This window comes from Lissotriton helveticus, chromosome 7 (genome assembly GCF_964261635.1).
Source record: "Lissotriton helveticus chromosome 7, aLisHel1.1, whole genome shotgun sequence".
Taxonomy (NCBI): domain Eukaryota; kingdom Metazoa; phylum Chordata; class Amphibia; order Caudata; family Salamandridae; genus Lissotriton; species Lissotriton helveticus.
The window spans coordinates 1,804,748,884-1,804,764,820 of record NC_136068.1 but is presented as its reverse complement, the minus strand read 5'-3'; the positions used below and the strand labels follow the sequence as shown (position 1 = coordinate 1,804,764,820).

Genomic DNA, 15,937 nt, shown 5'->3' with positions numbered 1-15,937 from the left:
CGCACCACATGTGGAGGACTGTGACACTTGGGGCACAGTCTTTGCTTTCATTTACACAAAAACACATGGTGTTCCGTCCATGGCGGTAATACCAGATGTTCTAAGACAGATTCAAAATGAATACGGTCCAGAACCTGCTTTAACTCTGGGTATGAAATTACTGAAAGACTTCAAGCAGGTCTCGGCTATATTACTAGCCAACATAAAAGGGGAAGCAGCATCTGTAGCGATCCGCCAGAAGTTGAAAGAAACAGATATAGCAGAACAACCATTTGAACTTGCCAGAATCATAGAAAAATCCTATGAAGAACTAGGAAGACATAGTTTGGGTGGGAAACCAGTGAAACCCCAACTAACTGAAAATCCTGAAAAGGTATTTATTAAAAACAATCTAACCACTCCAAAAAAGAGCTGGGATGGAAATAAACAATCCACTCCCAAAGAAAAAAGATTCCAGTCCAGAGGAAGGTCTCCTCGGCGGAGAGAAAGATCTCCAGACCAAGGACACAAGTCTCCCCAGAGGGAGCCCTCTGAGAAAAAATACAACCTTAGAAACAGGGATAATTTGAAGAAACCTGATAGATATCAAGATAGTGATACACGTCCATCTCGATCTTTTCAGACTTCCTTGCAGAAATCGGAAAGAAGAGCACGGTCAGAACAAAGGGAAGAGCACTTCAAGTCCAAAGACAAGGAACCTGCTCATCAAAGTAAAAAGTTACAATTTCCAAAGAAGAAGGTAGCCAGTATTAAAGTAATCAAACATGCCGAGGATCCTGAGGACACAGCTGAAAAACGGAGAGTGGGCTCAGACAATGCTAGACAGCGCAGCAGAAGTGAGCATAGCTCGCAAGATCCTGATGAATCATCTGGAGACAGTGGACACGAATGAATACATTCAAGTGGAAACTGCAGACACCAGAGTTAGCAAACCTCATAAAATATACGAAATAACATTACGTATAGAGGGAGATAAGACTAGGAAAATAAGGGGTCTATTTTGGGATAACCTCTCCAAAGGATATGACATCCTTTTAGCTGAAAAAGACTGGCCACCAGAGTTTGTCAGGGAGTGCCCTCATGGCGAAGAAATGATTATGCCTGCCTTCTCAAATCACATTCCAATACATACAAAATATACACTTGCAAGAAAGTGGGCAGTAGCCCAAGCTCCTGCATTATTTAAAAACCATGTAGAATGGGATGAGGACTCACCTCCTCACAAAATCCAGTTAAAATCTCAACCATCTGCACAAAGGCAGTACCCAATTAAGCAAGAAGCAAAAAAACAGGTCAGGGAGATCTTAGATCAACTTGAATACCAGGAGGTGATTGAAACATGCACCTCACAAATGAACAATCCTTTGTTTCCTGTCTCCAAGCCAGATGATTCATATCGTCTAGTTTTGGACTACAGACACCTTAACTCAGGTTGCAAAACATTTGCAGTACAAAACTCACACTGTGCAGCACTAATGAATAGCATAGTGCGCAAAAAATACAAAACAACATTAGACATCTCGAATGGATTCTTTTGTCAAAATATAGCACCTGAAAGCAGATATTTGACCGCTTTCTCAATAAATGGCTCGCACAAAATTTCTGTCGTTTGCCACAGGGGTTCAAGAACAGCCCAGGATTATTCTCAGCGAGAGTAACAGAGTTACTACAAATATATGATGATGAGGCATTATCTTATGTCGATGACATCTATCTAACAGATGATGACTTGGATACTCACTTGAAAAGAGCGAATACCATAATACTTGGGTTCGCAGCAGAGGATTATAAATTCAACTTCAAAAAGTCAAGAATTGCCCATCTAACTGTCCTGTTTTTAGGATATGAACTATCAAGTGAAGGCAAAAGCCTGGCAGACAATTTCCTAGAGAAATGTGCCATAATCCGAGCACCAAGAACGCTGAAAAACTTACAATCAATTCTAGGTTTGCTGAATTTTGGTAGAACGTACATTATAAATTATGCAGAGAGGGTTAAACCTCTCTATGAACTGATAAGACCAGATTTTAAAACAATCAATTGGACTCAAAATCACACAGAAATTTTGAGATCATTACAAACAGACATGTTAACTAAAATAAAATTGCAAACACGCGATAACACACGCAACCTTGTAATCCGAGTCATCCCAGGAAGATGCGGATTCACATACCTGACCTCTAATGAGGGAGAAATGGTACCAATAGCTTACAAATCACATTTGTACACAGAAGCTGAAAAAACATTCAGCATTAAGGAAAACATTGTTCATGCGGTTCAAACAGCTGTAGCAAGAGAAAGAGACCATGCTGACGGCAGACGGATTACAGTCAGAACAGCAGAATCAGCCTTTGAGGCATTAACAAGCCCATGTAATTTACCTACTATGGCATTAAATCAAAAATGGATACAATGGGAAAATTCTCTTGCAACAGACAAAGTGAAATACTATTTTGACCCGGAAATGAAAAAATTAAAAAATATAGAATATGAAAGAGAATACCCACTGCCAATCGACATTCTGCCCATACGACAGTACGCCTGTGTAATATATACAGACGGACATGCACAACCCTCGGTTTGGGGAAAACAAGCCTATAACGCCACATGCGAGATTGTAAAAAATGTGTGGCGCGGAGAAAAATTAAGACCTCTGTTAACGAAAACACACTCAGTGGAAAATAATTCAGAACAACAAACTGAAATAATAGCGTTAAAAATGGCGCTAGATAATGCTGATCGCGAATTCCCGACACTAATAGTGTGCGATTCATATTACTGCGTCAAATCATACAATAACAATTTACAGAAATGGATTCTAAACGGTTACAGAGATGACACAGGTGCCACAATTAAGCAAAAATCGCTTTGGGAACAAGTAGTTCTTTTACAGAAAGAACTACCAAAAACTCACGTGATACATTCACTGAGTCATGAACGTGATGGCGTTCACGTTGCAGGGAATTCATTGGCTGAAACAGCCCGAGCGGAAGCAACTAAATCGGCTTCCGTAGCTACAAAAAAGCGTTCGGAAAAATACATTGACGGGGAAACGATGCTGGCGGTGAAAACGTCATCAAAAGGCGACTGCTCAGCGCTACCCATCACCTATCCACTCAATTATACATACATAATCGATGCAAACTCCGTTCCTTTTGCTCAAATCCCTGGAGTGGGGGATAGAGTAATTCCAAACACGAACCACCCCCCTTCCTGGTCCCACCCAGAGGAGGGACCTAGCAGGTAATCCGGCCCCTAGATTTGGAATAAGAGTAGGAGCTGTGTCCCAAGACTTCAGATCATCCTGAACTCGACTTGAAACTAAGAAGAAAACTGGACTTTGACATTCTGCTGCACGGACGACTGAAGAGAATCTCCCTTGTGGCCAAGGAGTGACCACCCTGTGAATACAGGCACCAACCAGCAACTCGATGTCTGCTTTGCCGCCGCTTCCCGCCAAAGCCCGAGCCCAGAGCCCAACAAGACCTGGATTCCCAGACATCTCACAGCCCAATCCATAGTCCCTGAAAAGAAGAGATCCGTGTAGGCATCGAGAGACATGGGACCAGCCATTTCAAAAGACCCCCGATAAGCTGACTGTGCAGCACCCAAGACTCCCTCGATGCTGTGCTTTAGGGTTTGAGAAGCCCCACCACCGAGCAACATCTGCACCAAAGATCAGCCCCCCAGCATCTCCACGATCTTCGTAGGGCCCTTTTGCACTTTGCCACTCGACGCGTCTTCCCGGTCAGTTGCCACGCGGCTAGTGGCCATCTTGGCGATGAAATCTACAATCTACACCACTGGTCTGGTTGCGCCAGACTGGCCCTCGCTCCTGTAAAAAGGAGCAGCTCCTCTGACCTTGCTGGTCTGAGAAATATGCTTTCTTCACTTCCTGCGTGGCTTGCATTAGCCAAGGCCTGTTTGCTCCAATCAAGTTGCCAACACCGCCATCAGCTAGAGCCTTTGTGGGACAGCTCGTTATCGACTCCTGGACGTCCTCGACCTCTTCGTGTCCACATGGGTGCGGAGACAAGCTGCACCTCTTCACCTGTTTGCACCCGACATCGCCTGGTTCCATCCTGGTTCCACGGTAGTCACTGGCTAGTGACTTTGAACAGTGTCCCCTCTGCTTTCAGGTCTTCACATCTTCAGATTCATCCTTGGATCCACCGGAACTCTCCTCGACGACCCGCCTGCAGCATCTTCATCTCCAGGCACCATCGGCCTGCGCGACGAAACCCGACGCTATTTGGCACCTATGCACCCGCTTCCTGTGGGTGAGGTAACTCAGCAACGCCGGTGTTCCTACACTGGTACACACCTCTAGTCCCTAGATCTAAAGTTTTGTCCTTCTAGGTCAGTCGGAAGGTTCCTAAAACAGTAACTTTATAACTTTTATGCACCATTGACATTGCATTGGTGCATGCGTGCACTTTAAGCACTGCACCCGAGTCCCGCGGGCCTTTCCCGACTTCTTCACTGTTAGTCCTGAACAGCTCCAGCGATTCCCCAGGCTCTAGGCCTATTTCCTTTCCAATTGGTGGTTCTTATACCACTATCTTAGTATATGGTTTAAGTGGCCCCTAGGGCTCATCCATATTGTGCAACTTTTGTGTATTTAAACTGTGTTTTGTTTTAACGCATTTGCTTCTGTGCTCATAAAGAGTATAGGGGATATTTGTAGTAAATAAATATATATATATTTTCAATATATATCTGTGTGTTGTCCTTTCATTTGGTATTCAAGGGGATTGTGTATGGTAAAACAGCTTGCTTCACATGCCTTTACAGAGTTTAGCCTAAGACTGCTTTGTCCACGCTACTAGGATAGCTGGTCTATAAGGTTGACTTACAACCAATCATCATAAGGGTTGCTTGGCATGGTACAAGATGATCACTAGAACTAGTGAGCATCATATAACAGGCCAACTTCTCACATTGGTGAGCAGCGGTTGGGATTTGAGCTTGCTGTTGTTTTACCATTACAATCTTTGAGAGTATCTTTTGAAAGATCATACAGGTACCTGTTAGGTACATATAAAACAAGTTTAGTATACTTAAGTTCTACTGAACTTAGTTGTTGTAGAGGATAGGGAGTAGCACACCCTGACTACAACTACTAGATAGGTTAAGTAGGTGAACACCAGTGTAGGTAGATTGCAACATATCCACCCACACTAGAGCAATGTCTGGAGCCGAGGGGTCCACTGGACCTGTCCCTGTTGAGAGTGACCCTCCAAGGGCACCATCCACATTTGCTATGTTAAACTTTAAAGAAATGAGGCAGCTGTGTACCTTAAGAGGTCTCAAGACGGGTCCAGTCCCTACCACAGTACACCTCAGAGAGCTTTTAGACCAGTCTGAAGCTCTAAAGACCTCTAAAGCAGACCCCACAGGGAATGTTGAAGGAGGCTCTCCCACTGAAGATGATAATACTGACACCCCTGTCCCTGTTGTCCAGATAGATGAGGGAAACCAGAACACTTGAGATACTCAGCCTGAGGATGAGGAGGATGAAGAGGAGGAAGAAGAAAGTGATTCTGATGATGAGAGACTTAGTCAGGTGCCAGCCAGAGGGCTTAGCCAGGCTAACTTAAGCCTATTTGGGACTGAGTCAGGGTCAAACCCATTCAGACCCCCAAATGGATTTAACCAGGAGCAAATGAGGAGGAGGAATCACTCAGGTGAATCCAATTCTTCCCAAGCTTCTAGAGGTTCTCATGGTCACTCCAGAAGGGGAATGACTAGCCCTCGGAGAAGGGAACATGAGGCCAGAATGAGAGAGGCTGAGCTTAGGATCCAGAAGCAAGAATTAGAAGTTGCCCTGGCCCAAGAGAAGCTTGCTAAGGCAAGACAGCCTAGAGAGAGTGGATTAGGATCCACTGGTGGCAGCATTATCCCAAAGGATAAAGACAGGTCCTATGACAATAGAAACCTGAGTAAGATTGTGCCCCCCTACGAAGCTGGGGATGATATCCACAAATGGATGACTGCACTTGAGAGAGCCTGCAGAGTACAGCAGATCCCTCAGGAGCAGTGGGCAGCAATCTTGTGGCTCTCCTTTGAAGGTAGAGGCCGAGACAGACTCCTCACAGTTAGTGATGGGGATTCTAGAAACTACCTGGTCCTGAAGAGGGCTCTGATAGATGGGTTAGGCTTAACCACTGAGCAGTACAGGTTAATGTTCAGAGAAACCCAGAAGACACAGACTCAGGACTGGTCTGAATTTGTTGAATGTGCCACTAAGGCTCTGGAGGGATGGTTGCTGGGAAGTAAGGTTACAGACTATGAAGAATTGTACAATTTGCTTATGAGAGAACAAATTTTAAATAATTGTCAGAACCAGCAGTTGCATCAACATTTGGTTGACTCAGATCTGACCTCTCCCCAAGAATTGGGAAAGAGGGCAGACAAATGGGTTAGAACCAGAGTTAAGCAAAAGAACCAGAACCAGAACCAGGGTGGTGACCAAAAGAAAACAGACCAGCAGGGTGGGGAGCAGAAAGCTAAAGACCAGAAGTCTTCAACAGGGCCCCAAACTAATACTGAGGGTGGGTCCCAAACTTCCAAGAAGAAGAAGAAAGAAGGTCAAAGAAAACCCTGGTGTAGTACATGTAAAAACACCTCTCACTAGACAAGTGAGTGTAAAAAGGGTGGAGCCCCCAACACTGCAGCCCCTAAGGCACCTGCACCCACTAGTACAGTCAGCAGTGTTGGTCCACAAACTAAGGGGGTAGTGGGTATCACCTTGGGAAGTGAGGGAGATTCTGGCCTAGTCAGAACCCCTACACAGGCTGTTCTGATTTGTGATGTGGACATAGATTTGTCCACTACTGTCAGCCCCAGTAATCTGGGCAAGTACAGGCAGACGCCTTTGATTAATGAAAAAGTGGCTCAAGCATACAGGGACACATGTGCCAGTGTCACCATGGTCACACCTAGCTTTGTGGACCCTTGACAATACATACCAGGTGATAATTACCTGGTGACCAATGCCAGCAATGTCACTACTACACATAGTGTGGCACTTGTTAACTTTTCCTGGGGAGGGGTAACTGGCCTAAAAAGAGTTGTGGTTAGTGCAGATCTCCAAGTTGAATGTTTGTTGGGCAATGACCTGGAGAGCTCTCTATGGTCAGAAGTTGAATACAGGACTCAAGCAGAGATGTTAGGGATATCATCACATGTCCTTGTTGTGACCAGGTCACAGGCCAAAAGGTGCCTCTCTGAACCTCAGGTCTTGGATCCTGGAACAATGGACCAAGCACCTTCCAAGAAGAAGAACAGGAGGGTAAAGGCTGTGCTTTCCCAGCTGCCTACAAGTGAGGATCAGCCTTCACAGGAAGATGATCTTGAGACCCCTGAAGGAACTGTCCCTGAAGAGCTTGAACCTGATCATGTTGAGTTTCTGGGGACAGGGGGACCTTCTAGGGCAGACTTGGGGCAGACTCAGTTAACCTGTCCTTCTCTTGAACCCCTCAGACAGCAGGCTGCTGCTGAGACTGCTGGGAATGCTCAAGGTACCCATAACGTATATTGGGATGATGGGCTCCTTTATTCAGAGGGTAGAGACCCCAAGCCTGGTACAACCAGGAGGTTGGTTATACCTCTGCAATTTAGGGACTTCCTTCTAACCTTGGCCCATGAAATTCCTTTAGCAGGACACCTAGGCCAGAACAAGACTTGGGACAGGCTTGTCCCTCACTTTCACTGGCCTCACATGTCTGAAGATACAAAGGAGTTTTGTCGCTCCTGTGTAACCTGCCAAGCCAGTGGCAAAGCAGGTGGAACAACAAAGGCCCCCCTGATACCACTACCTGTGGTGGGGCCCCCTTTGAAAGAGTGGGGATTGATATTGTAGGTCCAATGGATCCCCCTGCAGCATCTGGGCACAGATTCATACTGGTGGTGGTGGACCATGCCACCAGGTACCCAGAGGCAATTCCCCTTAGGACCACAACAGCTCCTGTTGTGGCCAGGGCCCTACTTGGCGTTTTCTCCAGAGTGGGGTTTCCTAAGGAGGTAGTATCTGATAGAGGTGCCAACTTCATGTCAGGATACTTAACAGCTATGTGGAAGAAATGTGGTGTCAACTACAAGTTCACCACTCCCTATCATCCACAATGCAATGGGCTTGTTGAGAGGTTCAACAAGACCCTAAAGGGTATGATCAAAGGATTACCAGAAAAGCTCAGGCGAAGATGGGACATCCTTCTACCCTGCCTTCTGTTTGCTTGCAGAGAGGTCCCACAAAAGGGGGTTGGCTTCAGCCCCTTTGAATTGTTGTTTGGGCACCCTGTAAGAGGACCCCTGTGTGTAGTGAGGGAAGGATGAGAGTTACCTCTCAGAAAACCCAAGCAAGACATAGTGGACTATGTACTTGGTCTCCGCTCCAGGATGGCTGAGTATATGGAGAAGGCATCCAAAAACCTTGAGGCCAGCCAAGAATTACAGAAAGCTTGGCATGACCAAAAGGCTGTCTTGACTGAGTACCAGCCTGGACAGAAAGTATGGGTGTTGGAGCCAGTGGCCCCAGCAGCACTCCAAGACAAATGGTCTGGACCCCATACTGTCATTGAAAAGAAGGGAGAGGTTACCTACTTGGTGGACCTAGGAACTACCAGGAGCCCCCACAGGGAGCTCCATGTTAACAGATTGAAGGCATATGTTGACAGGGCAGACATGGGCTTGCTCATGGCTACAGATGAGGGGCAGGAGGGAGAGAGTGACCCTCTCCCAGACCTGCTGACTCAGAACCCTGAAGATGGCTCAGTTGATGGTGTGGCCTTAGATGGCAGCCTCACTGAACATCAGCAAAATGACTGTAGACAAGTTTTGCAGTCATATAGACATATGTTCTCATTAACACCCAGTCAGACTAACTGATGTACCCATGTGGTGGACACTGGTGACCGTCTTCCTGTGAAAAACAAGATTTACAGGCACCCTGACCATGTCAGGGACTGTATAAAGACTGAGGTGCAAAAGATGCTGGAATTAGGTGTTATTGAGCCTTCAGAGAGCCCCTGGGCTAGCCCAGTGGTTCTGGTCCCCAAACCTCACACCAAAGATGGCAAGAGAGAGATGAGGTTCTGTGTGGATTACAGAGGACTCAATGCTGTCACCAGGACAGATGCACACCCTATTCCAAGGGCAGATGAGCTCATAGACAAATTGGTTTCTGCCAAGTATTTGAGCCCATGTGACTTGACAGCTGGCTATTGGCAAATCAGGTTAGCTGAGGAGTCTAAAGCCAAAACTGCATTTTCTACCCCAGGTGGGCATTACCAATTTGTGGTGATGGCCTTTGATTTGAAAAATGCACCTGCCACCTTCCAAAGGTTGGTGAATCAAGTCCTTACTGGGTTGTATGACTTTTGCGCAGCATATCTGGATGATATTGCTGTCTTCAGCTCCACCTGGGAGGATCACCTGGTCCACCTCCTGAAGGAAGTGCTAGAGGCTCTGCAAAAGGCAGGCCTCACTATCAAGGCCACAAAGTGCCAGATAGGGCAGAGTAAAGTTGTATACTTGGGCCACCTTGTTGGTGGAGGCCAAGTTCAACCACTGGAGAGTAAGATCCAGACCATAAAGGACTGGTCCCCTCCAACCACCCAGACTCAGGTCAGAGCTTTCTTGGGCCTGACTGGGTACTACAGGAAGTTTGTTAAGAACTATGGGTCCATTGTGACTCCTCTTAATGATCTGACATCCGAGAAGATGCCCAAAAAGGTTCAGTGGACAGTAAACTGTCAAAAAGCATTTGATGACCTGAAGAAGGCCATGTGCTCTGCACCTATCCTGAAGAGTCCTGACTACTCAAGAGAGTTCATTGTCCAAACAGATGCTTCTGAGTTGGGAGTGGGAGCTGTGCTTTCACAACTTAATGTAGATGGTCAAGACCAGCCCATTGCTTTTATTAGCAGAAGGCTGACCACCAGAGAGAAACGTTGGTCAGCCATTGAGAGGGAGGCCTTTGCTGTGGTGTGGGCCCTGAAGAAGTTGAGACCATACTTGTTTGGCACTCACTTCAAGATTCAGACCGACCATAAGCCCCTCTTATGGCTTAATCAGATGAAGGGTGAAAACCCCAAACTGCTCAGGTGGTCCATTTCCCTACAGGGGATGGACTTTACAGTGGAGCACCGCCCAGGGACTGACCATGGTAATGCAGATGGTCTCTCCAGGTACTTCCACTTAGAACATGAAGACACAACTGGTCGTGGTTAGTCTAATGTCCCTGCGTTTGGGGGGAGGTTGTGTAGGAGAGTAGGGTCTGCTATCCTATGGTCACCCCAAATTTTTGCTTTTTGCTTCACTGGTTTATGACTTAATGTGGCTGTGGGCCTGCTAATCAGACCCCCAGCCTGCTGTTCTCTCTCTAAATTAATACCAATGCACACCAGGCGCATTACGAATTGGAACTGGTTCACCTTATTGGCCCCTGTAACAGTGTACCCAGGTACCCAGGGCATAGGTGTTTCCAAGGCCTACCAGGGGCTGCAGCATGTATTACGCCACACCTGGCCTGGCCTCCATATTTGACACAACTGGCTGATCACTCAGCTGCGGTAAGTCGGTGTAATCACCCCTTACTGAGGTATAGTATGTCTATACCTAACTTAAAATGGACACATATGTTCCTATCAGACACTCCTATGGAAGGCCTCATCAATCCTGGAGGCAGAGTGCTTGGAAATATGTGAGATGGTGCTCTAGAATGAGCTGAGCCTGTCTGCAGCTTTCGGAACCACTTCCTGTAGCTGTTCCATGATACTGCCATACCATATACTCTTAAGTGCATTATAATCCTCGCGGTTATTTGCTACCTTTGGTTTGGCTTTATCAAAACATGTTGAGTAAGGTGTCATACGAATTGGAATACTACCCCCTCACCAATTCTGGTGACGGGGGTAGCATTCCACCCTTCTAGAGGGACACGACATGTACATAACCTGAACCCGGTTAAAGTTAAACTAGAGCCTCAGCATCACAAAATGGATGCTGCCACCACAGACACAAGTCTGGCCTCCTGCTGCTGGGAGTCCTTCCAGCGAGGGTGGCTTGGACAAAGGGTTTCCTGCCTTGGGAGGTGCTAGCACCACCCCAGACAGGATTTTGTGTATTGGGTAGGACAGGGCTGAATAGAATGAGACATGCCTGGGGCACACAAGGTGTCCCTGTGCATAAGCCCGTCCAAACCGGTGCTGGGGCTTCACAGCCCCAGTCTTGGCGCGGAGATGGACAAAGGAAAGGGGGTGTAGCCACCCCCCTTCCTGGTCCCACTCAGAGGAGGGACCTAGCAGGTAATCCGGCCCCTGGATTTGGAATAAGAGTAGGAGCTGTGTCCCAAGACTTCAGATCATCCTGAACTCGACTTGAAACTAAGAAAAAAACTGGACTTCGATATTCTGCTGCACAGAAGACTGAAGAGAATCTCCCTTGTGGCCAAGGAGTGACCACCCTGTGAATACAGGCACCAACCAGCAACTCGACCTCTGCTTTGCCACCACCTCCCGCCGGAGCCAGAGCCCAGAGCCCAACAAGACCTGGATTCCCTAACATCTCACAGCCCAATCCACAGTCCCTGAAAAGAAGAGACCCGTGGAGGCATCGAGAGATGTGGGACCGGCCATCTTGAAAGACCCACAAGAAGCTGACTGTGCAGCACCCGAGATTCCCTCGATGCTGTGCTTTGGGGTTTGAGAAGCCCCACCAACGAGCAGCATCTGCACCGAAGATCAGCCCCCCAGCATCTCTACGATCTGCGTGGAGCCCTTTTGCACTTTGCCACTCGATGCGTCATTCCGGTCACTTGCCACGCGGCTAGTAGCCATCTTGGCGACAAAATCTACAATCTACACTCCTGGTCTGGTTGCGCCAGACTGGCCCTCGCTCCTGTAAAAAGGAGCAGCCCCTCTGACCTTGCTGGTCCGAGAAATAAGCTTTCCTCACTTCCTGCGTGGATTGCATTAGCCAAGGCCTGTTTGCTCCAATCAAGTTGCCAACACCGCCATCAGCTAGAACCTTTGTGGGACAGCTCGTGCTCGACTCCTGGACATCCTTGACCTCTTCGTGTCCACGTGGCTGCGGAGACAAACTGCACCTCTTCACCTGTTTACACCCGACATCGCCTGCTTCCATCCTGGTTCCACGGTAGTCACTGGCTAGTGACTTTGAACAGTGTCCCCTCTGCTTTCAGGTCTTCACATCTTCAGATCCATCCTTGGATCCACCGGAACTCTCCTCGACGACCCGCCTGCAGCATCTTCATCTCCAGGCACCATCGACCTGCGCGACGAACCCCCGACACTACTTGGCACATATGCACCCGCTTCCTGTGGGTGAGGTAACTCAGCAACGCCGGTGTTCCTACACTGGTACACACCTCTAGTGCCTAGATCTAAAGTTTTGTCCTTCTAGGTCAGTCGGAAGGTTCCTAAAACAGTAACTTTATAACTTTTACGCACCATTGACATTGCATTGGTGCATGCGTGCACTTTAAGCACTGCACCCGAGTCCCGCGGGCCTTTCCCGACTTCTTCACTGTTAGTCCCGAACAGCTCCAGCGATTCCCCAGGCCCTAGGCCTTTTTTCTTTCCAATTGGTGGTTCTTATACCACTATTTTAGTATATGGTTTAAGTGGCCCATAGGGCTCATCCATATTGTGCAACTTTTGTGTATTTAAACTGTGTTTTGTTTTAACGCATTTGCTTATGTGCTCATAAAGAGTATAGGGGATATTTGTAGTAATAAATATATATTTTCAATATATATATCTGTGTGGTGTCCTTTCATTTGGTATTCAAGGGGATTGTGTATGGTAAAACAGCTTGCTTCACATGCCTTTACAGAGTTTAGCCTAAGACTGCTTTGTCCACGCTACTAGGATAGCTGGTCTATAAGGTTGACTTACAACCAATCATCATAAGGGTTGCTTGTCATGGTACAAGGTGATCACTAGAACTAGTGAGCATTATATACCAGGCCAACTTCTCACAGGCAGTGGTTATTGGAACTACTTACTTCTCTTAAAAATGTTTTTTTCAACCTTCTCAAAGAGGAAGGGGTCCCAAAGTTGTACTCAACAATGCCACCTCTCTTGTTAGTATAAACACATTGCTTGTCATACTGAAACACCATTACCGACTACTTCAAAGTTAACTTCTCTCCCCCCCCAAAAAAAATTTAAAGTGAGCTTCAACATTAAATTTAGCACTTGAATATAAGTAATGTGAAAGAACTGTGAGGCTTACCAGAGGTTGTTTTGACTGAATAACGAACGCACTTTGTCTCCACTCCAGTGCACTTCATGGTTTCCGACGTATAGCAGGAAGTGGATAATGCATCTATGCAAGATCGGCAGATGACACCGTTCTGTGTACTACCGGGTGATGGCACTGAAACAAAATGAAATACTTGAATTGTAAAGGGCACAGACTCTGTATATTGTACCACTGAGAGAGCGATGATGGAACGATCTGGAGGAACGCCTCTTTCAAAGATGGCTGACGCTAACAACTTGGAGAAGTCTTCATGTTCCAAGGGGTACATTGAGTTTTGGTGACCTGTTTAAGAGCTGGGAAATCAAGGTTCAAGAATGGTATTAGGAGTATGCAATGCAGAGACTTGGTGGTGAAGTTAGTCTGATGTTAGGCCGACATTGTGCAATGCTCTGTAGGATAGATCCCGACCAAGGGCCTAATTATGAGTGGTTCATTAAATTTGCCCTTTGTCTGTAAACCCCTGTTTATGTAAGGAACACAATTATATGTTTGGCTTAATTTAATGCATCTGATAACTATCAAACTCGTTAAATAACCAACATTCGTTACATTTCCGCAGGCTTCACCTGCCGAAATGGAATTGACGGTATTCACAAAATCATGCACACTTGAATAAACACCAAAATCCGCATGTTATTCCAGCTCAACTCATAATCGATGTTATGGATCGCACCCGATTAATAAGGTCCCACATGGAATCATGAACCAGGGGCATTAATTAACACCTCAAAAAGTAATGAGGCCCAAAGGCCCTGACTATGAGCTAAGGCATTATTTATCGCCCATGAAAAATAACAAGAGTACGTTATTTATCAGGTGCAATAATAATATTTTGAGTTTATCTGGAAAAATTTGTATTTTAAGTTTAATGCACCAAAATCCACATGATATGGTAATTATCCTATGTTTTCCCCAGGTAATGGTTTAAATACCTTCACACTCGCAAATGCAACCCATGCTGTAACAGAAGTTAACGCGTGGGTCGGAATATTATTCTGAACACGTAATAAGGCCCCTAGAGATGTGGAAAGAAAAGCTTTCTGTAGCGAAGGAATGTGAAACGACACAAGATATCTGGGACCAGATTTATTAAGTCCTTGCGTTGCCCTTGCATCACTCAAGGTGGTACAAGGCAACGCAAGGGTTTAAGTGAGATTTACTAAGCCAGGAAAAGCCACTTTGCATGGCTCTGTGTCGTTTAGTAAATCCAGAGTAACACAAGGTAGCTCAAATTACTGCCTTCCATTACTCTGTGTTGGAAGTCAAAAGTAAAACCCTAGGCAATCAACTGGTCACATATATGTCTTTGACCTATATTTTTACAGTGCGTGTCTTAAATGCAAAAATTTGTAGAGACCAACTGAAGTATAACAATAAAATATATCACGTTAAAAACATATATTTATTCAAATTATTGACACAATAAACAGTAAAAATTACCTAGCAAAAAGCTAGTATCTCTTTAACATCTCCTATACACAAAACAACATAACATTTCATTCCTAAAAACAGTCTTAATTAAAACACAGCATTTTTCATGTCAACAGACATCAGCAATTCACAATAATTGTAATGTTTCCTGTGGCAAGGAAAATGGTAGTCTTCGACGCGCGTTTCGACGCCAACTGCGTCTTCATCAGGAAGGCCACTTATAAACCTAAAATGTAATTGTAACAGTTATACTCCAGTTTTCTTGATATAGATTAACCAAGTTGACCTTCAACTTCACCCAGTGCAAGAAGATAAAGAAAAGGGGAAGTGATTTCCTATTTTTTTTTTAAAAACAATTTTATTTTAAATTATTAAACTAAAAGATAGTACATTCTGTTAGTGTAAACGAAGATCAAGGCAATTGGTACATTCCATGATCAGATTTCTTCTACGGATCTAGATTTGTTGGGGAACTGCGTGACTCCAATTATTTATCACATCACTCCGATAAATCCAGTGAAACTCTTTCCTCTAGTTTTGTGATGTTTATTATTTTAAACTAAGCCCTTTTGTTCTGCCAATACTTTAGAGTAGATTTCTTACTTGGAAAAAACCTTTTTGACTACACCATGAGATGATGATCTGATGGAGCAGGGTTCAAAACTGTGAAGTTCTAAAATGATGTAAAAAAAAGAATTCAATAACAGCGCCAGTTCGTATATAAATATTCTGAATGTGTCAATTCTGACTGTTGAAGATAACGGAGACGAATATTTGCCCCCTTTTTCAAGTTTTATCAGTAATGAATTTAAGGAGATGAGTTACTCTAGATAAATAATAACACCCACGTGACAGCGTATACTCGCGAGATAGACATGTAAACAAACGTATATGATGTAAGACGTTAGGAATTGCCCTATCAATTCTTCAGGGGGTCCCAGATATTTTTCAATTACTATGTGTTGGGAAAGCATTCGATGGGCGTTCCCAATGCATCCACCTATGGGTTTTGGTGTATTCTCAGATTTACAAAGACTTGTAAACTTGGGAATGCCTCAATGTTGTATGCCTTCTCAACAGAGGTACAATAAGGAGAAATATCCTCCGGTGTGTCCTGTTGTTTGAACCATTACATTACCAACACATTGCAGTGGTCTTATCTGTTCCATTGCTTCTCTCCCTTGTGCACCCTCACTTTTCTGCAGTATGGGACACA

General features: G+C 45.4%; 1 protein-coding gene across 1 annotated transcript in view; it reads right to left on the bottom strand.

The window, feature by feature from the left end:
* LOC144770785 (phospholipase A2 inhibitor and Ly6/PLAUR domain-containing protein-like) overlaps window positions 1-15,937 on the bottom strand; it is an 88,344-nt gene that overhangs the window by 25,010 nt on the left and 47,397 nt on the right. Inside the window, exon 4 of the mRNA XM_078655539.1 lies at window positions 13,261-13,404. Coding sequence (XP_078511665.1) covers window positions 13,261-13,404 — 144 coding nt within the window. The remainder of the gene's footprint in view (window positions 1-13,260; window positions 13,405-15,937) is intronic.